Raw genomic sequence first — 26,209 nt, forward strand, 5'->3', positions numbered from 1 at the left:
TAATAATAATAATAATAATAATAATAATAATAATAATAATAATAATAATAATGTGGGGAGCCAGATGATTAAACCACAAAAGGCAGATGATATGTATTTCACAATTTACATTTTAGATGCATTAATGTATAAAAAAGGAAGCACAGTTGGGTCCTCGACATCAATGAATTCAACCATCCACACCACACCCACAGCTTGAAATATTAAAAACAAACAAACAACCCCCAAAAGCAAACTTTGATTTGGCCATTTTATATAAGAGGCAACATTTTACTACATCATTGTATATAATGGGATTTTAGAATCCATGGATTTAGTATCCATGGGGAGACCTGGAACCAAACCGCAGAGGATACCAAGAACCCACGATTCTAAGGTCCAGCAGATTTATTACTGTAAAATAATTTAATTAAGCATTCTCCCACATAGTATCCTCTAGATAATGTTGGATGCTAATCCAATAATCTCCAGATGTTTTGGATGATAAGCTCTCATGATCTCCAGCAAGCATGGCCAATGATGGAAGTAGTACTCCAGCACATCTGGAAAGCATCAGGTGGGGAAAGGCTAATCTAATATTTTAATAGGATTTAAATAAAGATGGTAGAGTGGGCCCTCTCCTAACCCGGGCGATCTGTTCTGGACCCCTCCATGTAAGGGAAAATCCGAGTATGCTCACGCTCCATAGGAAACAATGGGGGGTGTGCACGTGGCGGTGGCGCGCACAACATTGTATATATTGTTGTGCAGTTTCCGCGCAGGCAAGGAAGCTGTGTATAGTGTGCCCGCATAGGGCATGGACGCATTGTATTTAATATGATGAGTCAATTAATTTGCATTAGGGGATATCTAGAATAAAGGAATCAGTAGGTGAATAGAAGTATATGTCAGAAAAATTGACAAAGCTGAGTCTCAGGCAATCATAAGAACAGCTAGCCTAGAGGAGTACCACATATGCCAATAGATGATCAACTGATGACAGAAGCTTTAAATAGCCCAGTCAAAAGAAGAAATCAAAATGCCTAGAAGCAAGCAAGTTTACAATGCTTCTTAGAAGTATAACTAGACTCTTGGTTTTGGTGATCACCTAACACTGATACATTTGCAAAGAATTTCACTTCCAAGAAACCTGTACCTCAAATGTACACAGTGCACAAGCAGTTAAACCACTGAAGTGCTGCTGTGACACACAATTCTTATTCATTACTCTTCACCTGCCCAAACAAGTATGTTATATTTAATAAATGACATGTCTTTTGTGGTGGAAAGGAAATATGCTATAGAAATGGACTGTGCCTTTTTTGAAGCTGTTGCTGTTTGCTCCTGGCTGTTGGAGTAAGTGGCTTCATCCATGTCCGAATCCCCTCGGTCAGAATACTCAGTGGTTTCCACCATTCCAGACTTTTTGGGCTTTGTTAGATTGTCCTCCAGAGAGAATCCATTCTTCTCCTTGCATTTGGGAAGGGCAAGCTGGGCATCACTGTAATGCTGAAATTCCTGCTGGGCTCTGTCACTGATATGATTGCCAAGTAATACACCATTGGTTTGGCTCTGTGACAGGCTGGCACTCTCAGTCCTGGAATCTTGGGAGCTGAGACTTCCATCTCGCTTGCCTGAGCAAAGGCCAGAGAAGTTCCCTGATGCAGGTTTCTGGTGGCTTTGTGGCCTGTTGTGCTCCTCTGAAGATGACTCTGCCTCGTTGTCTGGTATTAGCGAAGTCCTCTTTAAGTATCCTTTTGTACCACTGAGGAAACTGGATGACACTAAGAATAAATAAAAGGAAGCAATAATGAACATGACTGAACTATTAGGGGTGGTACAGACTGGCACTTTGTGCTGACCTGACCATGAACTAGGGCTGTGGTAGGGCAGAGCGTTCACACACTCCCAAACCCTATTGCGGGCCCCAGGCACCATCTTGGCATGCGCCCGTCCATAGGAGGCGCGACATGATGATGCATGTGCATCATGGCACCCCTTCTAGGAAGCTGCTTATAGCAGCTTCTTTTTGCTCCTGTGAGGGAGCGGATCATTGTTGTGGTGTGCAGTTGCTGCAGCAACAATGCGGGGCAAACAGAGGCGGCGTTTAGCTGCTCGTCTCTCAAGCCCCTTAATTCATCTTGCCTTAATAATGCCAGGATATGCACTAGCTTTACACCTCTGTGCTCTGCTCTTGTGCTGTCTCTTCACTCCTCTCATTCTGGCATGCTGTAATGCAGTACTTCCTAGGCTCATTAACTATAGTTTCCTATAGATTTCAACATGTCAGGTGCCTAATTCATAGTTTGATGTTAGCTTAAGATCCTGATTTGCATAGTTGTATGCCTTGCCCTTTTCACAGCAGTCCCTCCAAAATTCCACAAGAGAGTTGAGGAACCCTTCTGAATGCTTAAGGATGGGGTGATACTCACAAAATTTATATTCCATGAGTGGAACTCTACTTAACCAAAAGGTGCTTCCATCTGATTTTGGGGGATCCCTCAACCCTCAAAAAGCAGTTACATCTGGATCCAACCCACTATCAAGTGTTCATCTAAGAGGGATGATCAACGTCTGGTTCTCCCAATGTGGTTGTACTGCAGTAACCACAGCTGGCCCTAGCAAGCATAGTCAATGGGGAGGGGTGATGGGAGGTGCAATCCAGCTAATCTGGGAAGCCTCTGATTGCTGTTCCCTGAAAAAAAAAAACAAAATAATATTTTAAAAACAATAATGATTATTCTTGATGAAATACCTTTGGTAGGTCCCTCCTTAGGTTGTGAGATAACCAGAGTCACATCTTCTGGAGCATGCTCAATAATTTCTAATGCCATGCAATGGCTGACCCCTTCCAAGCTTACATTGTTCACTGATATCAGGCGGTCTCCTGCACAGATAGAATGATTCAGAGATAAACAATGAAGTATGCACATTTCACAGATTCATAGATCGGACTGAGCACAGTCTGTAAAGAGTTGATAATCCACAGGCTCCATTCACATAACCACCAATGGCCACTTTTATTGGTACCAAAATTATATATGCTGTATCTTTTTTCTATTACGTTGATTTTTTTTATAAAAAAAAGCACTGAAGAGTTAATGTTGACACAGAATTAAATGTCTTTCTCCTATTTCTCTCACTGCATATTTACCTGGTTTTAATGACCCCTCCAAATCTGCTGGTCCTCCAGGAGTTATAGAATGAATAAAAATTCCAAGATCCAGTTTTCCAGTCTTCTCTCCACCAATTATTTGAAACCCTATAAAAGGCAGCTTTTTAATAACCTTTACAATTTTTTAATAACTACATGAGATGTTTTTCAAAGATCTATTGCTCACAGCTTGCTAGGAGTTTCCCTTTGTAAAGCAAACCTAGCAAGGACAGGTGCTTGGATTATATCTGAAATATCAACTCCATACTTGGGCTTGGAGATAGCATACTGTTGGGGCCCTGACATTCCCAGCTTGATAACAAGTGTGGGATCAATGTACTCTCTCCACAAGTAAGGCTGAACTGGAGCCTTTCAAGCATCATGTGAATTTACTTTTAGACATATCCACAGGAACTTTTTTGAGCTTCTGTTGGCCATGATAAATAAAATAAAAAATTATGATGATGATGATGATGATGATGATGATGATGATGATGATGATGATAATAATAATAATATTTATATACCGCTATTCCTGTGTAGATCATAGCGGTTTCCAACAAAAAAATACAACAAACAACAATTATAAACAACATATATCCCCAACTATGTGCAACCAACCACCCATACCAATTAAAAACTATACAACATCTAAAACCAATTATCATACAAAACATTAAAACCATAACAAATAGCTGGATTGAACAGTATACATCATCAAGGGGAGATAACAGATAGCATTAAGGCACATGAGGAAAAGCCTGGGATGGTCTTCAAATTCCTCTTGAATACATCTAGGGAGGTGACAACGCGGAGCTCGTCGGGCAGGGAGTTCCAAAGCTGTGGGGCTGAGATGGAAAATGCCCTCCGAGATGAAGTATATCTTGCTTTAGGAACTCTTAATAAATGTTTTCCGCCCGATCTGAGAGTGCGAGGCAGACTATATGGGGAGAGGCGGTCCTCAAAGTACTCTGGGCCCAAGCCATTTAGGGCTTTATAGGTAATAACCAACACCTTGTATTGCGCCCGGAAATGAACAGGCAGCCAATGTAGATCTTGCAAAACTGGTGTTATAAGGGTGGTCTTGGAGCATCCAGTAACCAACCTTGCTGCCATATTCTGTACTAACTGAAGCTTCCGGGTTTGGTACAAGGGTTGCCCCATGTAGAGAGCATTACAGAAATCCAACCGAGAGGTTACCAGAGCGTGTACCACCATTTCAAGGTCCCCTCGGCTCAGGTAGGGTCGCAGCTGGCGTACCAGCTGAAGCTGGTAACAAGTGCTCCTGACCATCGCATCCACCTGAGATGTTAGGTGGAGCGACAAGTCCAGAAGCACCCCCAGACTGCGAACTGAGTCCTTCACAGGGAGCGTGACCCCATTCAGGACAGGTGGAAAAATTTCCTTCCCCGGGCCAGGAGAACCTATCACGAGTACTTCCGTTTTCTCTGGATTCAGGCTGAGTCTGTTTTTCCTCATCCAGCCTATTACCGACTGCAGACAGGCATTTAGAGGAGAGATGCCATCCCTAGTCACTGCATCAGTTGGAGACATGATGGAGCCAGCATGGACCCTCTGATGGCAGTACATTTCTAAATATTTTACATTGGTGGGGAGGAAGCAGTCATTGTGTCATGCCCAGCCTGGAAGATGGCTTGGAGGACTCAGAGGATGAGCTAGAGCCTCTGGGATCTGAACCTATAACGGAGGAGCCAGAGCCCCAGGGGCTTGAACCTGTAATGGAGGAGCCAGAGGCTGGCCCTAGTTCTGCTGGAGCAGAGTCTATGGCCCCTCCAGAGGTTCAGCAGTCAAGTTTGCCTGGTGCTGAGGCTGTGGACATGGAGGAGGATCTGGGCAGCGTGCCTACCTTCAATGAGCGTCGAGCAGAAAGAGAGGGCCTTCGAAGATCTCGGAGGCTTTATCAGAAGCGTCTTCGTAATCAGGCACAGCTGAAGGCCAGCTCCTTGCCTTCTTAAGCACCTGGAGCATGTGTGGTTCTTTGCCAGTGGATATCTGACTCTTTTAGGGGAAAGACTCTGTCTCTGGCTCCTTGGCTTCTTGTCTTGAATACCCGGAAACCTTGACCTTGGACTGCTTTATCTACCTGCCTATCTGTTACCCTGAACCTCGGACCGTCTGACAATTCTCTTGGTAATCCCTTTTGGAAAAGCTACTGCAACTCTCTAGGACTGTGTAGCTTACACTGACTTTGCTGTGCTGGGAGAGGGTTGTTTGTTTGAGAACTAGCTGCCTTATCAGCCCTTTGGCTGCTTTCCCGGACACATTGTGTTATGAATCTTGGAAGAACTTTGGTTACTCAAGACCTATATGTCTTCTCCAACCTGGATCCATCTACAACCCCAATTCTACCATCTGAAAAGGTATCAAACTACTGAAGCATTAGGTGGTTTGGCCAGGATCCAATTTGGAGAAGGAACTACAGGGACCTTTTGCCTTGAATTTTATTGAATGAGAAAGGAGAAAAGATGACTATGAAACAGGAAGCTGTTATACACAGAATCAGAACCCTGGCCCCTCTAGATACAGTCAAAACACTGACTGACAGCAGCTTTCCAGGGTTCTGGGTAGGACATTTTTCCAGCCTTAACCTGGAGATACAAGGGATTGAACTGGGAACCTTTCACACAAATCAGGGAGCTAGAGCCTTTTGCCAAGGTAAGTTTGATGTGAAGGTCACAAAGCTAGTCTGTTTGAGTATCTGAGAGCTCTCAAATCACAGTAACAATTCCAGGGGGGACAAACCATGTTCCCAGATGTACTCTTCCACCTAAGATTTTGTATGCTGGATTTTTGTTTATTTCTGTATTTATACACAACCTTGTGTAAACACACACATAAAAATACTTTTGGTAATGACAGTTCAAAAAAAAAAAAAGACTAGCTTTTTCAAGTTCTGGAATATTCACAGCAATATCAACATACCTAAGCCATACTTTTCATCTTTTTTCAAGCTTACTAAATTGATTTCTCTTTCTGGCAACAACAATGTATTCTGACTTGTTTGTAGAGCATCTGTGGACCAAATAAACACACAAACACAATTAAAATCAATACTGACAAACACTGAGGTGTATTAACTTTTGGGAACATGATATAACATGATTCAAATCTTTTAAATCAAGGTTTTGTTTAAACTCAATATATAATTAAAACTGACTATTTTTTTGCAATTCAAGGTGCATTAATAATGACCCTCAACATTAGTACACCATTTTGGGAGAAGAAGCAAAGGGACTGAGTGTTCTTTTCCTTCCTATATAAAATATTAGGATGTGAGATGCAGTGAACAGTGCAGAAATTTATGAAATTACACCCAACACAAAACATATTGCTACTGAATGACTCAAGTCCTTGTAACATATCTGCATACCTATCTTGACAGTTGCCCCCAAGGCTGCTTTTGTAATACTCAACCCTTGAGGTTCCCTAAGCTGTCCTTTTTCTGGTCAAAAGGGAGGAGGGGATAAATAGCCTCTTCTGACCTCTCCAGGTTGCAAGGCCCCTAAGATTGTTTTAATATTACAAAATACCATTTTACTTCAAAGCCAGAAGTGCACTTCTGGCCACTTCTGATTTTGCACTCCATTTGGGGGCATTTTTGCCATCGGTGCAGCCCTGACATTGTCCGCACAGTCTTGAGACAATCTCAAGGGCAGAAAATTGGCTCCTAAACTCATTGTAATTACCCGCCCTTGGTTTAAATACTTCTAAATTCATAGTAGAAAAGTGCTGAATCAAACAGTGCTGACCTACAACATAGGCTTGGCCAGTATCTTCAGCAGATGAAGAGTCTGATTCATTTTTCCTCCTTTCTAGGCTGGCACTTAAATCTGCATGACAGTATGAACTAAAAAGTGGTTGAAGAAGCAGTGAAGGAGAAGAAGAGAGGAAATGAGGAAGCAGAAGGAAAATGAAATTAAATGATACAAATCAACATGACACAAAACACCAACTGCTGTAAAGATGCACATTTGCATTAAAGAATACATTGGTAAAAATCTGGGACATACAAAGAAATTTACATGTGTGGAAGCACAGCACAAGGAAATATATATGAAAACAGCAGCTTACAAAGAGATTGTACAAATGATGAAATGAAAATGAATTCTTTAATTTTGTAGACTACTTTGTTATACAGAGTAGCCCAGTGGCAGCAGAGTTATAGATTATGGCTACAGAATTGTTCAAAATCTCACTTTATGGTTAAAAATATAGTATCAGAATGGGTTTTGCTTGCTTTTAGCGTAACTATACTACCACTTTAGTCTAGTGAGCCCAGATACTGATTATGGAGCATTAAGACTTACTCTAAATATGGAAGAGGGCTCAGTTTAAAGCAGAGACCTTGCCCTTTAACCTCCATGACTATGGAAATTTCTTTTCCTTAAAAGGTATACATTAACTCAAGTTTGCCATGAGCAGAGATACAAGGCCAGTTGAAATGCTACAGCCTCCATGGCCAATGAAAAATGCTCATTACCCATGATGGTGTGCCATGTAGTGGGCCCAACAACAGAAAGCCTCTTATTCTGGACAGTTTTATGCTGTACTAGAAAGGCTTTAAACCGGGATTAGGCAACTTTGATTTTTTGGACTACAACTTTATCCTGGCAGGGCAGTTAAAATTCATGAGAGTTGTAGCTTAAAAAAACTGGAGAAGGGTACTAGATTGATTAATTCTGTTTTAAACTTTAGTGTCCATTGCATCGAACACCTCTACAGGGATGAATGTTCAAATAGGTACAACCCACAAGAGAAATTCTTACTTGTTTAGCTTTGCTCCCCCAGCTACTGATTCTGTATCCAATTTTGGCATCTGTTGGAAGATCTTCCCCATCAATTCTTCCACTCTTTGCGAAGTGGAATCCATAGGGCTGGCAACATTCTTCCGAAATGGACTGACAGACACCTGAGTTTGGGTCAGGTCATGAAAGGATTTGCTCATTATTTTGGGTCTTTCCTCCCATGGTGGCTTCTCCCTTTGGTCTTTGGGACAGCCTTGTGCAGGCTGGAGGAGTGATAGTTCAGAGTAGGAGAGTCTCTTGAGGATCTCAGCTTGCACCGACAGTGGCCGGACCGCAAGCCTGTTCAACGTGCTGCTTGCGAGACTCCCCGTGCTGATGGCACGCCCCATGTTAAATCCCTTAACAGAATCCGTATGGAGGTTGAGGCTCCTAAATGATGCTCTCTCTGCAAGGAGATGGAACTGGTTTGTGCACACCGACAAGAGGAAAAAATAATGAAATTTCTTCTCTACAGATCAGGAAACCCAGAAAAACAAAGATGGCAGCTGTGGCCAAAAGCCCCATACATCTCTGAGGCCCACCCAGAATGCATTCAACACTGAGAACTATTCAACAGTAACACTCCAGAAAAGGTTCTAGTCCAAAAGTGTGGTAACCCATAGTATGTTTAGAACTGGCCACTATAGCCTTTTAAAAATAAAAAACAATCACTGCAAGTCGGGGGCTTGCAAGTCTGGAGTGGAACACAGCCCTGGGAAATGAATGTTGCCTTCAAAGGCTACTTGGAAACCACCACTGATGCAAAATGTAAGAAGTATTCTGCTAATTGGTATTATCAGCAGATGCTAATAAACTGTTAGTATTTAAAGAACTACCCTGACTACTAATTTGTATCTTGGCAGAATTCAAAGTGCACTTTGACAGTAGGCAGAATTCAAAGACAGCCATGTAAGTATGGATCAGTATACAAAAGGAACTTGTAGCACCTTTGAGACTAACTGAGAGAAAGAAGTTGGCAGCATAACCTTTCACAGACTTAAGTCTACTTCATCAGATGCATGGAACAAAATGCCCAGAAACAGACCCCTATAGCTATGAATGAGCTGGCTGTATGTGTGAATACCAACAGAAATGCAAAACTTGTGGGAATGGTGATAATGTGACAAGTCCAGTTTTAATTATATTTGTTGAGGAACAAAGGCAGGAGGAAGGATGCTGCCTGAAGCCAAGGAAAATGGATAACTATATAAATGGTGGAGGGCTTTATTGGAATCCTGACTGGGAACCAGAAAGAAGGTATGATAAACTGGCCAAGAGAGCCTCATGGGGCGAGAATGTTAACTAGTGTTATACTATTTGTAGTGTGCCTTTGTCCCCTAATGACCATCATTAAAAATGGTCACCTCATCAGCACACCCACAAGTTTTGCAGTTCTATTGCTATTCACACATACAACCAGCTCATTCATAATGGCCTGCTCCTAGATATTTCACTCTATGCATTTAATGAAGTAGACTTAAGTTTATGAAAGCTTATGCTACCAACTTCTTTCTCTCAGTCTGAAAGGTGCTACAAGATTCCTTTGCTCATAGTAGGCAATTATAATGCTGTATTCCATTTTAACTACTATGCCAACATCCTAAGGAATCCTGGAATTTGCAGTTTAGGTAGAAGTATTTATAAATTTCAATAAGAAAACTCTGGTGCCTCACTATACTGTAAATCCCAGGATTCCACAGGATGCTGCCATGATACTATAAATTGCATAGTGTGACAGTCTTTGAAGTTCTTCATACATTGGGATCAAACAACCTTAAAGTCCCACCTAACTTTCACATGAAGCAGTTTGACTTTTAAGGTGGTTCTTCAGAGTCCTGATTCTGGTTGCATCTACCTCCTGGAATGAGATGGGAGTGGCGAGAAGAAACACAAGATTTTGGATTCTGTCCTCTCATCTCTGGGATGCTCTCCTTCCATTTGTTCAACCAGGCTCTCCCTCTACAATGTTTCCTCTAGAGATCACAATGATGCTACAATACTTTTCTTCTCTTTTTATTAGTTTTTAATACGCTACTGTTTTGAACTGGGATTCTGGATTGTTCTTTATTGATTCTTTCATCGCTGATGTTTTGTGATTTTATTGTAATTGTCTGTCCTCATATTATATGTTACCCTTGAAAATTCACATTATTAATAGATGGAATATAAATATTTTAAATTAAAGAAATAATCAAGGGTTCAGTGAAATGTCACTTCTCTCTGTATTTCCATTCAAAGATCATGAAGCAGGGTGGGGAGACAATTTCAGTTATAACAGGGGGGAAATTTGGCAGCAGTGGATGGAAAAAGTGCCTGAATGGAGGCTGCCTCCAGATACAGGTCAAGATAGAAATATTTTAATAAGGAAAAAAATTAAAAATACATAAAATATTGTCACTGCATCCAATTTCCTTGTCCCCATTTTACTTTCATTTATAAAGGAGAGGAAATCCCAGGGTGTTATAATGCGATGCCATGTGTTTTTTACTTGCTAGACAGCACAAGGGATGGCCGAGGGAGGGTGGAACACTGATTTGCACACCTTAAAAGGGATTTTAGACAGATTCATTGAGCAAAAAGTTATCAGATGCTACTGATCAGGCTCAGAAGCACCCTAATCCTGAACCCCAGTTCCTGGAAAGCAATAAATGAAAGGCTACTGTTCTTGTATCCTGGCAAACAAAGTTTTCTCAGAAGCACCTAGTTGTCTATTGTGGGAAACAGGATCCTAATCTTGACAGACCTTTGGTCTGATCTAGCAGGTCTCTTCTTAGCTTCTCAAAGATGTGAGCCTGCTGTTTTCAATGACAGCCATGCTGCATTTGTGAGACTGTTTACTAAAACATTTTCCAATGGAAGCAATCCCATCCTTGTTCACTTTCAGAGGGGCAGCACCTTAATGTTACAAAATAAATAAATAAATAAAAATAACACAATGAACCTATTGATATTTAAAACTGCAACAATACTAGTGGGTGGATCAGCTGCTGTCAATTAGTGCTTACCAATTTCCTGAGCATCCTGATTACTTTGCCTGGCTCTCATTTGGAGCTGGAATTTATGTTGTGAAGAGCAGAGCTGCAGCAAGTACTGGCAGGTTTTGCTTGTGTCTGTTTGGAATGCATGTTTTATACCATCAGATGTGTTCTGTAGAGTTATCTTCCTCTTCTGCAAAAGGAGAGATAGGCAGAAAAAATGAAATACAAAAAACCCAAACCCCAAACAGGTCTGCTTTTCAGGCTCAAAAAGATACTAATCAAGATTCAAAATGAAAGAAAACTTGCGAAGGTACGGAGCCTGCATTACTTCATATCTGTTATACTGATAACTCTAAAAACAAAACCTGAAAATGAAATCACAGCACAACTGTTGCTAGATGCTATATAAGAGCCGAATTTTATGTGGACATTTTAAATTCTTTAAAAAGCAGAGATGGGGTGGGCAGAGAGGCAAATAACATCAATATTGTAAGAAGAGAAGCCTTTTCTCTGCTAAATTTCATGAAAAAATTCCCCCTTCCCCACCAAAACATAAACAATGCTACTATTTGCTGCAGAATAGAAGCTGCCATGGAAATCGCAATCTCTTCTTCAGCTAACAGTAGATTTGGAAAGAGGGAATTTCTGATGGGGTTGCATCATAGAGGAAAAAGGTTAAAATAAACTCTTTTTGCATGCCCTGTTGTTGTTGTGTGCTTTCAAGCTGTTTCTGACTTATGTCGACTCTCAGGAGAACCTAGCCCGGGATTTTCTTGTCAAAATTTGGGTGGGTTGCATTTGCCTTCCTGTGATGCCGAAATAGTGTGACTTGCATAAGGCCACCCAGTGAGTTTCCATGGCTGAGCAGGGATACTGAGTTGTAGTTCAACACTCAAAGCCATTACACCATGCTGGCTCTTGTATGCCATGTGCCTGATCCTATGTATCCCTCTACTGCAACAGCTATTTCATAAAATATATGTTGTTGTTGTTGTGTGCCTTCAAGTCATTTTCGAGTTATGGCAACCCTAAGACTATCCTATCCTGAGGTTGTCTGGGCAAGGTCAGGGTCACCCAGTGGGTTTCATGGCTGAGAGGAGAATTGAACCCTGTCTCCAGAGTCACAGAATTTTTAAAAGATGTTAAATACATGCAAATATTCAATATCTCTTAAAATGTCTTATTTTTGTTATTTGTTACATGACACTAGGAGTGAGAAAGTGATAACTTTATTTCAAGTTTTATTGGCCATGCTCCATTTTTAATTCTACACAATAGCATGTAACCATGGTATTTCTCTTGTCATCAACACATTACAAGATACATTTCACTGACAGAAACTTATCTCAGTGTCATGAAAAGCAGCATGTAAAAAGGTTCTCACACATCATGTTGCTGTTGGTAGAAATAGGATGTGGAGTGGAAGACAGAGTAAGGGGAAGAAAATATTAAGCACAATCCAGACAAAATGGTCATGTAGTCAGATCAAATCTGTCTCTCTAGTGGTGGGCTAAGTGCTTCTAAATCCTATTGATTTCAACAGACAAGATGACAGCATCTGCTTAACTCTTATACTGAAGCTATTCAGACTTAAAGACACTTAATAATAATAATACTAATAATAATTTGTTTTATTTATATACAGCCATTCCAAAGATCATAGCGGTGAACAGCAAGTAAGCTAATTAGCAAGTAAGCTAATTACTTACATGGATTGTACCTTTTTTATGCAGGAGAGACTAAAAGCCACTATTTTATATTCAGAAAAAGTATGGGGGAGTTTGGTATCGATATCAGAATGTAGGTGGAGGATTCCAGATTTGAAAGTGCCTCTGCATCTGAAAAGAAGCCTAACTGCATGTAGGAAGCATGTCAATAAGAAGGCCAGTGTAAATGCCTGACATGAACAGAGAACTTTTGAGACAGGAGGAGAGAGAACTATCACATGAACAATTCTTCACTTGCATTCTACAGTGGTACCATCTTAGAAGGACCACACTGATTTTTTTCCCCGTTGGTCTTCAACAGCTGAGATTCCTCATGTTTAGAAAGAACAGACTTGCTAAAAGCCTCCAACGTTCCTCCCTTCCATCTCCAATTCAGTCTCTCTTGCACCATCCAACTTTGCTCAATGTTTCAGTCACCTGGGTTTTATTACTAAACTATTGTGCAGCATGGTGTGGAACATCTTTTATCATTTGTTCTTGGTGTTTGGCTCAATAGGATTTGGATGATGCGGATAACTCTCTCTCTCTCTCTCTGTGTGTATGTGTGTGCTTGGTTAGTCTGGGGTTCCATGAAATATGTTACCCACATACACTAAAGGATATTTTCTTTGTTTCTCTCCATGGGAAACGTAGGACAGGTGTACGGACTCCATTCTGAACCTCAAAAATGAGAACTCCTTTGGGACAAACTCCCAGTAAAATTCCTGTCTGAGATTTTTTTTCTGGCAACACACGATGAAAATGAACACCATATTCTGTCAGTCTCTGGCAAATCTACAAAGAGAGGGAGAGAGGGAGAGAATGAAAGAGAAACAGAGACATTTGTAAAAAATATTGATTTGAGGATACTATGAGAGCAAAACAATATTTTAGGATTTAAGACAGGCAGACAAAGTGTGGTCTTCCAGATGCTGGAGTGCAACTCCTGGCATGATAGGCCAACTCCCCCTCCCCCCATTCAATTAGCAATTTCTACTATCAGATGCAATTTTTATTCACAAGCTACCTTTGAGCAGGCTATGTTATGATGCATGCCATTTAACTTCTCGGTGTTTGGGTAGATAACTGCTACAGTTACCTATAGGCAGCAGCATTTATTTAAACAACAGCTATAGGCAACCCACTAAAAAGCAGCAGGATTCAAAGAGAGGATAACTACAAGTCAGGAACTCCCTAAATAAAACAGCCAGTGATAAGAGTATCAGAGAAGATGGGAGCTGCAGCCCAAAACTATATGGAGGAACATACCTTTCCTATTCTTGTTCTAAGAGAATGCCTAACATGTAACAAAAATAATGGGGCCTACAGTGAGAAAGGGCAGAGCTGGGCAATTACCAAAACCTGCACTCTTCAATGGGGGATATAGGTGGCTTGGCTATGTAATTTCTCCTTCTGATTGTTGCTGCATCGTCTCCTGCTCTATTCAAGCATGCACCCATTGATTTAGAGCAGAGATGGGAAAACAGTGACCCTTAGGCTGCACACAGTTTCCCAAGCCATTACTGAGGATTCCAGACCCCATAACCAGGGCCCCCACATTTTTGGGGGGAGGGGGTTAAAATGCTTCCATATTATGCTTTGCCCGATCTCACTTCAGCTACTTTCGGCCCAGGAGAGGTGCTTTTCTAACTAGGAAGTAAACCATAAATTCTGGCTTACTTCCTGGTTAATGGAGAGGGAACACATCCAAAATCTTTTGCAGGTTCCCCAAGGGTTGAGGTGCATTTTTAGCAAGTGTATGTTCATAAAATAAGTTTTATTTTTTAAATCAGACATTGGAGCAAGTAGACTGTGGCCCTCCAATGTGCCACAGAGGACAAAGGTGGCCCTCACAACACCTGACCACCCTGATTTAGTATAACAAGAAGGAGTAATCAATCCCCCCTCAGTTGTTGGTGCCCTCTCTTTCACCCTATAGGCCTGGTGACTGGACTCAAAGCTAGAGGGAAAATAAATGGTCGGTGGTAGAGAAGCCATTTAGTGAGGATGCCTGATGACAAGTATCTTGCTCAGGGGCTCTCTTCAGTTTGGAAAATGTCACCGAAAAATATCCACATTTCCACAGTGTGTCAACTATATGCTTTCTGCAGTTTGAAAGGAATTTCAAAGCACAGAAATAGGTAAAGATGGTCAAACAACTAGATTTTGGGAGAACAGCATCCATGTGTTGCCATTTCAAATGTTACAGATGTGCTCTTGGCATATTGTCAAACTGAGGGATCCACCATTTTCAAAGAATATAAATGGCTTTTGTGGTGTCCCAACTGTGGTGATCACACTGGTAGCTATTACCTCTGGTGATCCTGGACCCTAAGGATACTGCTGCCACTAGGATCCTCACTGGATCCGTTTCCATTAAGTATGTATACAAGACTGTTCACTTTGGCTCTTAGGCTCTATCTTGCTATATCACATTGGATATAGTGATCAAACTGCAGGTATGGTTTTGCTAAATAATAAACATAATTTTATTAAATACAACTTATGTTACATAAGGGTGTCATTTCACTTTTTACTTCTCAGTACACAATAACTCTCATAAAACCATCTTTACTTTATTTTAACTTCATGTATAACCATCTATACTAACCTTAAGAAATTCCAGTTCGGCCTCTTTTTCAGAAGCACCTGTGTAAGTGCTATGAAGTTTTGGCAATTCTTCTTTGACATTAGATAAGTCCAAGTTTTCCATCACTCTAGCTGGTAAATAGTGTTCCACTCTGAAATAAGACAGGCCATGCACCTACAAGAAGCAGCAACAGAATAAGATAACAGCCCACGCATAGGCATGACTCAATCTGGTTGTAGCTGAATGCTATGATGCTCTAATCATGTCTGAATGACAGAATCACTGGACGATGTGGGACACTTTCTTAGAAAACACTGGTATGAGGACTTTGTAAACAATGCATCACTGCAATGCACCTGCTCATGATTTGAAAAAGGGATGGGCATTTGCAACCGGTCTGTGAGGCTAATTAAAAAAATCACTGCATAGAACAGTATAAATCACTTAAAAGACATACGTAAATTTAAAAAGATAAATAAAATATCCCAATAAGAAGTTCTCCTGTTTACACATTAAAAGCCTGTATAAGCAAAAAGGTCTTTGGCCACCAGCAAAAGGAAAGCAGGGAGGGGACCAGCCTCACCTCCTGTGGAAGGAAGTTCCTGCGGGTGGGATTATCTTGTGTCCTCAACAAATGTACCTGTGATGGTGGTCAGACCAAGAGGAAGCTTTCCCCTATAGCTCTGAGAAATCTGTGGTTTTGCCATTTTATATTAGGGACACAATATTTCTATCCCATTGCATATAATGAGATTTGAGCATCCTCACACTTTGCTATCCACGTGTGTGTGTGTGTGTGCCCTAGAACTAAACCCCAGGGTCCACTGTAATCTGGCCTAAGCCATATAGGGTTTTCTAGGTTATGAACAATTCCACTTTGAATTGTGCCCGGAAATGAACTTGTAGCCAGTGAAGCTGTTTTAACAAGGGAGTTATGTGCCTATGTTTGTTCTGACTCTGCTACCTCAAAATTGCTCAAGTCAACTTAATCAGAGTGGCTTACACAGTGTCCAAAACCACCAAGATGCATTAAGCAACACTGCAGGCACAGGATTGGAAACAGAATTAGGAACCTTCACATAGATAACCAATATCCTTACTTCAGCCTGGTAATCTCCATATTCTGCCTGCAGGGCCAGTGAGGCAAGTAATAAGGCTGTCTCATCATCACAGTGCATCTTTTCCTCCAGGAGATCTTTCCTTAACTGCAGGTAATACTGATGACACGTCAGAGTATGCCTGTGTTATTAATTTTAAAAGGAGGTTGGAAGGAGGATAAATAAGACAGAAAATACATTGTGCAAATAATAATTGTACATGGATTAGATGAAATGATGGTTTGCTTTCAGATCAAACTACCATACCCTGCTGATAGATTAGGTTCATCGCTACACAAGAGAGAACAGGACAGAACCCCCCTCCTATGAAGCTAACATTAAAATAAAGCAGGCCAGCAGAGAAAGGACGGGATTGACCTGTCTGTCCTATTCACTGACCTATATAGAATTACATAAAATATGAATTCCATAGATGGGAATTCCTGGTTGAGTGTGGATACCAACCTAATGCAAGGCTGCCATTATGTCACATGCCATTATTATCCTTCTATCAGGGAGTCAGGCAGAGAATTAGAAAAGGACTGTCACAAAATGGACATGATTTATGAAGACCAAAGGCATTCTGGAGTAACACTGGATTCCCCTACAAAATCTACACACAGTGGAGAGGAGGATTTAAAAGCACCATGCATGCACTCACTGTATGAAGCTAATATCATCCACAAAGAACTTAATGCGGAAGAACAAGGTGAAATTTATTGTGCTTTTGCTCTTTTTCTTTGGTTCTTCTTTCCAGCCTTCAGGAGCTACTTTAGTCAGTTTTAGCTCTGGATCAATGAAGAAAAATTCATTGTCTGTCATTGAAAAAGAGAGGGGAAAAAACCAAATGATGAATATGACCTTGATGCTCAGCTGCAAGTTTTTCTTTCTACTTTACTACATTCTGGTAATTTATGCTTAATCATTAACTGTCCGTAAAATACACAGTCTTTAGGTTAAAATCTTACACCTCTTTTCCTGAGAGTAAACCCTACAGACTCAAGAGGATCTACATCTGAGAAATGTATGCATGATTTCATTATTGAGTCTTTTATTTAAAGGACAACGACATAATGAAAACTGGACATCAAAGAAACTGTTTTTGGGTGATGATAGTGGCCAGGTTTCAATTTGTGTATCTTTCTCAGACTGGTTGAACGAAAAGCATTTAAAGCAAAAGTGTTTTCCTGACAAGGTCTGATATTTCCTTAACCAAAATCTGTTGGGGATCAACATGGGGAAATTTTAAAACTATACTGAGGCCCATAAGAAGCTAGGCCAAAATTAATATCTGTATCTCAGGTTACAAGTTTTCTACCTCTGGTCTACTGAATTGGTCACTATGAATTAAGAAAATCTATAGATCATGTCTAGCTTGATACAGATCATATGAACCTTTATTTTGATCCACTAGGGCTCATCTTATGCCTTGAAAACCATTACTCTTGGAATAAATGAAAAGGGATGGGGAGGAGATGAGAAGGAGGAGAAAGGGGTAGAGGATTGCAAAGAATGGGAAATGAGTTGATATAAAGGAAAGGGGAAAGATGAGAGGGAAAAGGAATAGGGAAGATTAAGGAAGGGGGAAGAATGAAGAAAGAAGATGGTAGAAGAAGAAAAGAAAAAGAACATGTGGTATGAATGTATGAATTGTTGTTTTGATGTTTGTATGGTTGTTTATTATTTATTTATTTATGGTATTTATACCACACCCTTCAGTCCTAAAGGCTATCAGAGCGGCTTACAATTATTATTTTTAATTAGATGGTAAAATTATGGCAAAATAAAAATTATTTAGTAGCAAAACCATTACTTTCAGCAAAATTAATGGAAAAGCATTGCTTCTGAGGATTAGACACCACAATACCATGATGTGTAAAAGACATTTCTTTATGTTTACTTCTAAGAGTAACTTTGTCTCATCCCATATGGATCAGGTCTATTGTTTTGGGACAGACAGGGGGTAGAAAAGCTTTTTTTCATCATTTTATCAATGAAAAATACCCCTTAAAAGAGTTTTTTTTAAAATTTGGTAGCAAAAACATATGGGAACGGGTTCTGTTCCTCTGCTTTTTTGATATTGGGACAAATAGAAACTTCAGCAGGATTTTCATCAGGAAAATGGCACAAGGGATGAAAGAGTGACTGCCTTTTAACTTTGCTCCATAATCCCAGTGTCAATTAGAGGCTGCATTGACTATTATTGGCAAGAAGTTTAGAAGGCAAGGGTGCATTTACACTATAGAAATAATGCAGTTTGACACTTTAACTGTCATGGCTCCATCCGACAGAATCCTGGGATTTGTGCTTTTGTGAGGCACCAGCACTCTTTGGCAGAGAAAGCTAAAGACTTTGTAAAACTACAAATCCCAGGATTCCACAGGATGGAGCTATAGCACCTAAAGTGGTGTCAAACTGTATTATTCCTACAGTGCAGATGCACCCCAGTATGTATTCTTATCATGTGTGGCTTGGTTATGACATGATTATGGAAATGCTGCTCTGTGATGTTTAATTTCTGCTAGCTAATTCACGTATACAAGTTGCTATTTGCATCAGAATTACATGTACATACCAGCTTATGGTAAAATAGTGTTCTTACCTTTTAAAGTAGCCAAACCAAACAGGTGATGTTCCACTAGGCCTATATGTGCCACTACCATATCAAACACATCTTTGCAAATTGTCTTTGTATCACAGGTCAGTTCTAGCCTCTGCCCACTTAAAATCATGACATTTACTTTCCGACGATTATCTTCATTCTTTCCTTTCTTGTTCTGCATTGCATGAAACAAAATGCTAACTGCCATCACACTGCTGACGGACCATGTATCATGAGCAGCAAATGTAGAGCCCACATTTTCACTGTAACAGTGCTCAAGTCAAGTTATATTTCTTCAAAACAATTCAAAACAGTGATACATTAACTTTACAACAAAGTCTCTCTCATACACAGCCCTAAGGAAAACACACAGACCATTCCCCTGTGCCAGAGAATCCTGGTTTATTGTTTATGAGCTGCATGCTACAAATGCTTTTTGACTATTCACAGTTGGTTTTGTCATGCCCAGCCTGGAGGATGACCGGAGGACTCAGAGGTTGAGCCAGAGCTTCTAGGACCTGAGCCTGCAATTGGGAAGTCTGAGGCCGGCGATAGCAGAGTCTGTGGCCTCTCCAGAGGTTCAGCAGCCAAGTCTGCATGTAGCCGAGTCTGTGGACATAGAGGAGGATCAGGGAAGCATGCCTACCTTCAGGAAGCATTGAGATGAAAGGGAGGGTCTTCGAAGGTCATGGAGGCTTTATCAGAATTTCGCTAGTAATCAGACACACCTAAACGCCTGCTGCCTTCCCATATAAACAACTGGAGAATGTGTGTCTAGTTGCCAGTGATTATCTGACCTCCTTGAGGAAAATCTCTGGCTCTGGCTTCCATGGCTCTTTGGACCGAACGCTTGCTTCTTGGACTGCAGACTCATCTTGATTATCTGGAACCCTTGACCTTGGACTGCCTTTATCAACCTGCCTATTTGATACTTGGACTGTTTGACAACTCTTTTGGTAATCCCTCTTCTGATATTGCATTTAGACTCAAAGACTTTGCTGCTTGTACTGACTCTGCCGGGCGGTGGTTTGTTTGTTTGGGGAAGTAGGCTAGTCTTATCAGTCATTTGGCCGCTTTCCCGGACAGATTTCTCCTCAAGAGAGACTGGCTAAATAAACTGTGGAAGCTTAATCCATGGTTTATTTATCATGACACTTTCACTGGGGATTCTAATTTGTTTTGTCCATGACTGCATTATTTTCAAGAGACAAGTGAAAATTTCTGGTTCAGCCACCATGATAGACAAACCAACGATGCAAGGTTTGCAGCTCATAAACAATAAACCAAGACTATCATGGTCTGATTAGTTGCTTATGCCTACAGCAGGAACTAAGCAGAAATAAATAAGCTGCAAGTGCTAGGATGCTACTGATTTCCATAAAACAATATTCCAGAGAATCTTGGTTTACCACAATTTCCAATGCACATGTTTATGATTTCATTAAAATACTAGCTTTATTCTTGCTGGCCATTTTTACAGAACAACATATACGGTAACCACAGCACCTGCCCTGCTAGTCACATATCAAAACATGTTTCCCTTTTCAGATACAGAAGGTCATTTCAATGCCATAAAATTATGTGTTAAAAAGGACCAGTACAACTGGTAGGATATATGATTGAAAGGAGAAATAAGTGAAGAAAACACAGGGTAAAATCTAGACAAAGTTAAGTGCTTCTAAAGTTTAAAATATGTGCTAAATACATAACTTGCAACTAAGTTTCTTTATTAACTTGAAATAAGCAAATCTGAGGGCCAAATCAGTAAGATGGGAGGGGTCAGTTTAAACTTTCTCATACTGCTAGTTTCCCTACTAAATCTGCCTCCCTGCATACACCATGCAGGGGAGGAAGATTTAGGGTGGGGAAATCCATCTGTGTGAAAGGTGGTTTCTTCCCTGCATGGAAGTGAGGTAGAACCTAGTAGGGAAAAACATTAGAGGGAGCAAATTTAAGTTCATTCTATCCATGTATGGCAGGTTTAACCCAGGCCAGGTTCCTGCACACTAACTTTAGGGTAATTTTTGTAAAAGGAAAGGTCTGGCTGCACACTAGGCATATAATGTAAAATTTCTTAATGTTTTAAAATTAAAGCATTTTTAAAAAGCATCTGCTCAAATTTTTCACTGAAATCAGTGGGAATCTAAGTATTTAACCTTTGGATAATTTTTTCTCTTTGTACTGGATAACGAATAAGTAGTGCTCCCTGAGACCTCCCTACATACAGAAAGGTAGAATGTCAAGTTGACAACTGGGCTAGATGACAGTCAAGTGTCAGGAGCTTTTGACACTGGGAAGAGGGACTAAAATCATACACAAAATGAAAGATCAAACAGCCAGCGAACAGTAACAAATTATATATCCCCAATGCATAAAAGCAAACAATTAAACTATCCTTCAAGCAATTTTGATGGTGGGATTTTTAAAAAGAAAGATAAAGACAGACAGACAGACAGACAGACAGACAGACAAATAAATAAATAAAGAAAGAAAGAAAGAAAGAAAGAAAGAAAGAAAGAAAAGTCCTAGGGCAACAGGGGAAAGTTGCATCCTTTCTCATGCTGGACTCTGCAACTTCCATAAACTGTAGCCAGGATAGCCAATGGTGAATAATGGTAGGAGCTGCATTCTACAATATCTAAAAGTGATGGGAGCTGCAATTCAACACAGTTTTGACTTATGCTGTACAAAAAATCCACAGTTCAACCTGTTTCATCTCCAGGTCAAAGAATCTTGAGTAGAAGTCTTAGGAAAAATAAGGATGGAGGAGAAAGTTGCTGATTTTGTTCTTAATGTGAATCTAATCTAGACCAAATTAGCCAATACATGACTCAGAGAGATGCCCTATTTATTTGAATTTTGCTATCCTTCAATCAAAAAATGCACTGAGAAATAAACTTAGAGAAAAGCATTCTCTGAATATGCCAGCCACAGATGCTGGCAAAATGTCAGGAACAAACTCTTCTAGAACATGGCCACATAGCTTGAAAAACCCACAAAAAATAATGGATGCTGGCCATGAAAGCCTTCAACTTCATATTAGAGAAAAGTGTGCACAAAAATGCATTTGTGAGTGAAAATGTACTAAACTGTATATTAGGAAATTAATTTAACAGATTAAATTGCATACACTACATAATGCATATAATTAGTAGAAATGTAAACAAAAATGTGCACACTTAAAAAAAAATAAAACTGATATGAAAACAGAATAGGAGACAGGATTGGAAAAATGTGAACTGAAAGAAACCAAATTTGATCTACCCTTATATGAAAGGTGTTTTTCAGAACACCCAACGATTTAGACTGTAAAGTACTGGCTTAGATAAGTCCAACACTCTGACTGTCATATGCTTATCTATAGATTTGATGGTATTTCCTCAGAATTCACAAGACAATATTCAACTGTTTCATATCAAAAGACATCAAAAGTATATGACATCCAAGCAATACTCATGGGATTGATTTGATAAAAGTAGCTTATGCATACTAGAAGTCAAATCTTAAAAGTTTCAGTTAGCATCTAGTCACCTGTCCTAATGCTGCCCCATTTTGACTCTGCAGTTAACTGAGAGTTCCACCTGGAAGAAGGTAATAAAAGTAAGTAAATGCTAGAGATGTGGAGCACACAGAGAGGTTAAAGAGAAGGAGACACTGGGGCGGGAGGATCACAGCTATTATACCAGTGGTCCAATAGCTAGTTATGTCACTATTACTGATGATATATTAACAGATGAAATCTTACCAAAATTGACTTTGGCAGGTCCAAGGAGGTAAATGGCTCAATGGTTGTTTTCACAAATTCAGGGCCAAAGAAATTCTGCAAATCACAGAATTTCATATCAGATTTACAATGTTTAAGCAACAAGACTTAAGTAATTACAAACATGGTAGCCATAATGCTGGCAGTCATTGGAAAACACATGGGGACTGTAATGCAAGGATAAGACATCATGCATGTGATAAAGGAGGTCTAGTCCGCAAAAGCTTATGCCACTCTAAATCTCTTAAATGCCATAAGACACTGTTGTGTGTGCTTGCTATCAGACTAACATGTTACCTTTTCAAATTGCCATTTTCCACCATGCTGTAGGATGAACGGTTCAAGATGGGGCAAAGGAAGAATAATGTTTAGGTGCATTGACTGGACCAACATGAAACGGTATGCTTTGTGATTAGCTTAATTCTCTCTCACACATACACACACATTGGCAGGGTACACAACCAATCCAACTATACTACTTTGTGAATGCCTGTAAAAGATATAATAATTACATTCTCAAAGCCTGGAACACAGAAAGTCTTTCTGTTATCAAACTATCATGGGAAACAATGACATGTATTTTTCTCAAAAAATGTTAGCTACATATAAGGGATGGAAAGAATATTTGTAATTATTTGTCCTCAGGCTGATCACAACACTTTGGGACATTCAAATACAGGGAAAATACTACAGAAGAATATTTGTTTTTTCTTGCACCAGGGTGAAACCTACCATTATTTGTCTTTGCACAAGAACACAAAACAGTGGAGGATTGATATCCCTACTACTTCCCTATTTATGTATCACATATTCTCTTTGTAGAGCTGCTGCACCCTGGTCAAACTACTTCATGTGCCTGTAGTTTTTATTTTAGGGAATAGAATATGGTCATGTTCCCAGGGAAACATGGCCATATGGACTTTGCCAACATGGAATGCTCAAGAATCACAAAGAATTCTGATTTACAGGCAAATATTGGAAAAATACTTTTTGAACAATACAGCTAGAACTATAGATCAAAATATAACTTTGCCAAACACTGATTCTAAGGTGCATGCACAGCTCATACACAGCATTATCCAGGACTCTTGTGTGCATCACCCTGATGAGATCTGAGAATAATTCAATACTCCGCAATGGTGGATGATCAGTAATAACTATATTTCATGGAACCTTAAGTGCCACTATTGACCTCAAACCACCTGAGGTTTTCCTGGAAGAAGGTTTATAAATCACTGATCATATCATACTGCTATGCATGCAACAAGGAGCCCTTTAGACAGTAGACTGTCCTATGGACAGTTTGGAAAGGATTAAGGTCAACAGTAGTAACAGCCAGTAGTCCAGAGAGATTCTAGGAAAACCAACTCAATGTCTCCACATTTCTCAACATCCTGGTGTCAAAACCAGACACAGTAGTCTAATTTCATTTGCTTAATCACCACTGTTGCTGTTGGGACATGCATGCTTCCTGTAAGTATGTAAGGAATGTTCATAACAATGCTATTTTTTAAAAAACAGACAAGCTGTGAGGCATACAAGGGTACATAGCACAGAGTATATACTAAGCACTCTATTACATATTATGCATTTAGATGAACACAATTGTTCCAAAGCATGAACACAAGTTATAAGGCACAACCATAACTGGGAAAAGCCAACAGTCTAAGAAGAACAACTAACAACAGCAAATGATGTTGTTCTAACTCAGCATCTTAAAGTGTACAGAACTGTATGCCATATTACCCTTAATTTCCTTTGGGTCATGGCTGTTTCCAGTGCTATTTCTCTGAGAGGATCCCTTGTCATATCAAGCATGGATGGCCTCACTGTTTCTCCAGGATACAGGCTTAGTCGAGACTGCCGGAGAGCCATTTTAGCCTGAAGCTGCATCATCTCCTCCTCCTGGCGCTTCAGCATCACTTCTTGATTTAAAAGGTTGCCTTCAGGTGGTGCTTCATGTTGCCTATTATTGAGGAGGCAGTGGGAAGAAATTTGAATTGTCATAAAAAAAAAACAAACAACAACCCACAAATGCTACCAGGCAAGCTGTCAACATTATAACAGACTATAATAAATGAGGCAAAATATTGAAATATGACTTGTTTTTGGTAACAGAAAATGGCTTTTGACAGTTTAATGTAGGAACACAGGAGTACTTGATCAGGCTATGGGCTCATCTAGCTCAATACTGTCTACTCTGACTGGCAGGCACCCCTCCATGCTTGAAGGCAGGACTCTTTCCCAGTTCTGCCAAGAGAGCCCTGGTAGTTTCCTGTCCAAGTACTCACCAGGCCCTCCACTTAACCTCCAAAATCAGACAAGATCAAGGACATTCAGAATGGAATGGTGGAAATAAACGATAGAACTGAGTGAGTGAGGAGAGGAAAAAGAACTGTGCTTCCTCTTTTTCCACCTGCTAAGCTTCTCCATAGCTGATCCTGGGCATTGTTCCCCTTCAGGAAGATGGATATGTTCTAGATAAGCAGATGTTGCTGTTGTTGCGTGCCTTCATGTTGTTTCTGACTTATGGTGATGTTAAAGGGTTTTCGAGGATAGATCTGTTCAGGGGAGGTTTGTCATTGCCTTTCCCCAGAGGCTGAGAGAATGTGAATTGCCCAAAGTCACCCAGTGGGTTTCCATGGCAGGGTGGGGATTTGAACCCTGCTCTCTAGTTATAGTCCATTGCTCAAACCACTATTCCACCCTGACTCTCACCTTATTTCCTTGGTACAGAAGTGCTGAGGAGTAGGGCCAGCTTCTGATGCTTCAAACAAAGATGGAAAGGTGTCAAAATTCCTAACATGCCATCCCTGTGCAGACTGTCACATCTCATTAATGCATCCGCTAATCCTAGGCTGATATGGCTAAAACCAGTATTAGAGCTACCTAGAGTAGACCCACTAAGATCAATGGGAACTAAATGAGTTATGATTTACAGTGGTACCCCGGGATACGAATTACCCAGCTTACGAATTTTTCGGGATACGAAAAAATCCCATAGGGATTTATTGTTTCGGCTTACGAAGGTTTTTTCGGGTTACGAAAAAACCTCGGCGCTATTTTCCGCCACCGGAGGGCAGCAGAGAGCTATTTTTTCCATTAGCGCCTATGGCAATTCAGGTTACGAAGGTTTTTCGGGTTACGAAATTAGCCGCGGAACGAATTAATTTCGTAACCCGAGGTACCACTGTATAGCCACAATTCATTTGCATGGGTCTGCTTTATGTAAGATTTAGCCTATTGACTATATATCCTGTCTTTTTTCTCCCCAACCCCAAAAAGAGACCAAGGTAGCTAACAAAAACTGAAGACACACAAAAAGCAAAATCTTGATGAAACAAAACAAACAAACAGCTTCATTTATATACAGCTTCATACTGAACTAACAGTTTCTAAGCGGTTTACAACTGTAAGCTAATTGCCCCCAACAATCTGGGTACTCATTTTAGCGACCTCGGAAGGATGCAAGCCTGAGTTAAACTTGAGCCCTTTTGCTGGTATTGAACTCGCAACCTTATGGTTTTGAGTGAGT

The 26,209-nt window shown here is 40.3% G+C and overlaps 1 protein-coding gene across 1 annotated transcript in view; it reads right to left on the reverse strand.

The window, feature by feature from the left end:
* Positions 1-26,209, reverse strand: part of PTPN13 (protein tyrosine phosphatase non-receptor type 13) — a 181,365-nt gene that overhangs the window by 35,427 nt on the left and 119,729 nt on the right. The window contains exons 10-23 of the mRNA XM_042468450.1: positions 24,421-24,640; positions 22,657-22,731; positions 18,912-19,086; positions 16,971-17,124; positions 16,313-16,451; positions 15,234-15,386; positions 13,235-13,417; positions 10,944-11,106; positions 7,921-8,344; positions 6,904-7,001; positions 6,077-6,166; positions 3,134-3,241; positions 2,735-2,866; positions 1,297-1,763 (exon numbers count right to left, since the gene is read on the reverse strand). Coding sequence (XP_042324384.1) covers positions 1,297-1,763; positions 2,735-2,866; positions 3,134-3,241; positions 6,077-6,166; positions 6,904-7,001; positions 7,921-8,344; positions 10,944-11,106; positions 13,235-13,417; positions 15,234-15,386; positions 16,313-16,451; positions 16,971-17,124; positions 18,912-19,086; positions 22,657-22,731; positions 24,421-24,640 — 2,581 coding nt within the window. The remainder of the gene's footprint in view (positions 1-1,296; positions 1,764-2,734; positions 2,867-3,133; positions 3,242-6,076; positions 6,167-6,903; positions 7,002-7,920; positions 8,345-10,943; positions 11,107-13,234; positions 13,418-15,233; positions 15,387-16,312; positions 16,452-16,970; positions 17,125-18,911; positions 19,087-22,656; positions 22,732-24,420; positions 24,641-26,209) is intronic.

Source organism: Sceloporus undulatus, chromosome 5 (assembly GCF_019175285.1).
Source record: "Sceloporus undulatus isolate JIND9_A2432 ecotype Alabama chromosome 5, SceUnd_v1.1, whole genome shotgun sequence".
Lineage (NCBI taxonomy): Eukaryota > Metazoa > Chordata > Lepidosauria > Squamata > Phrynosomatidae > Sceloporus > Sceloporus undulatus.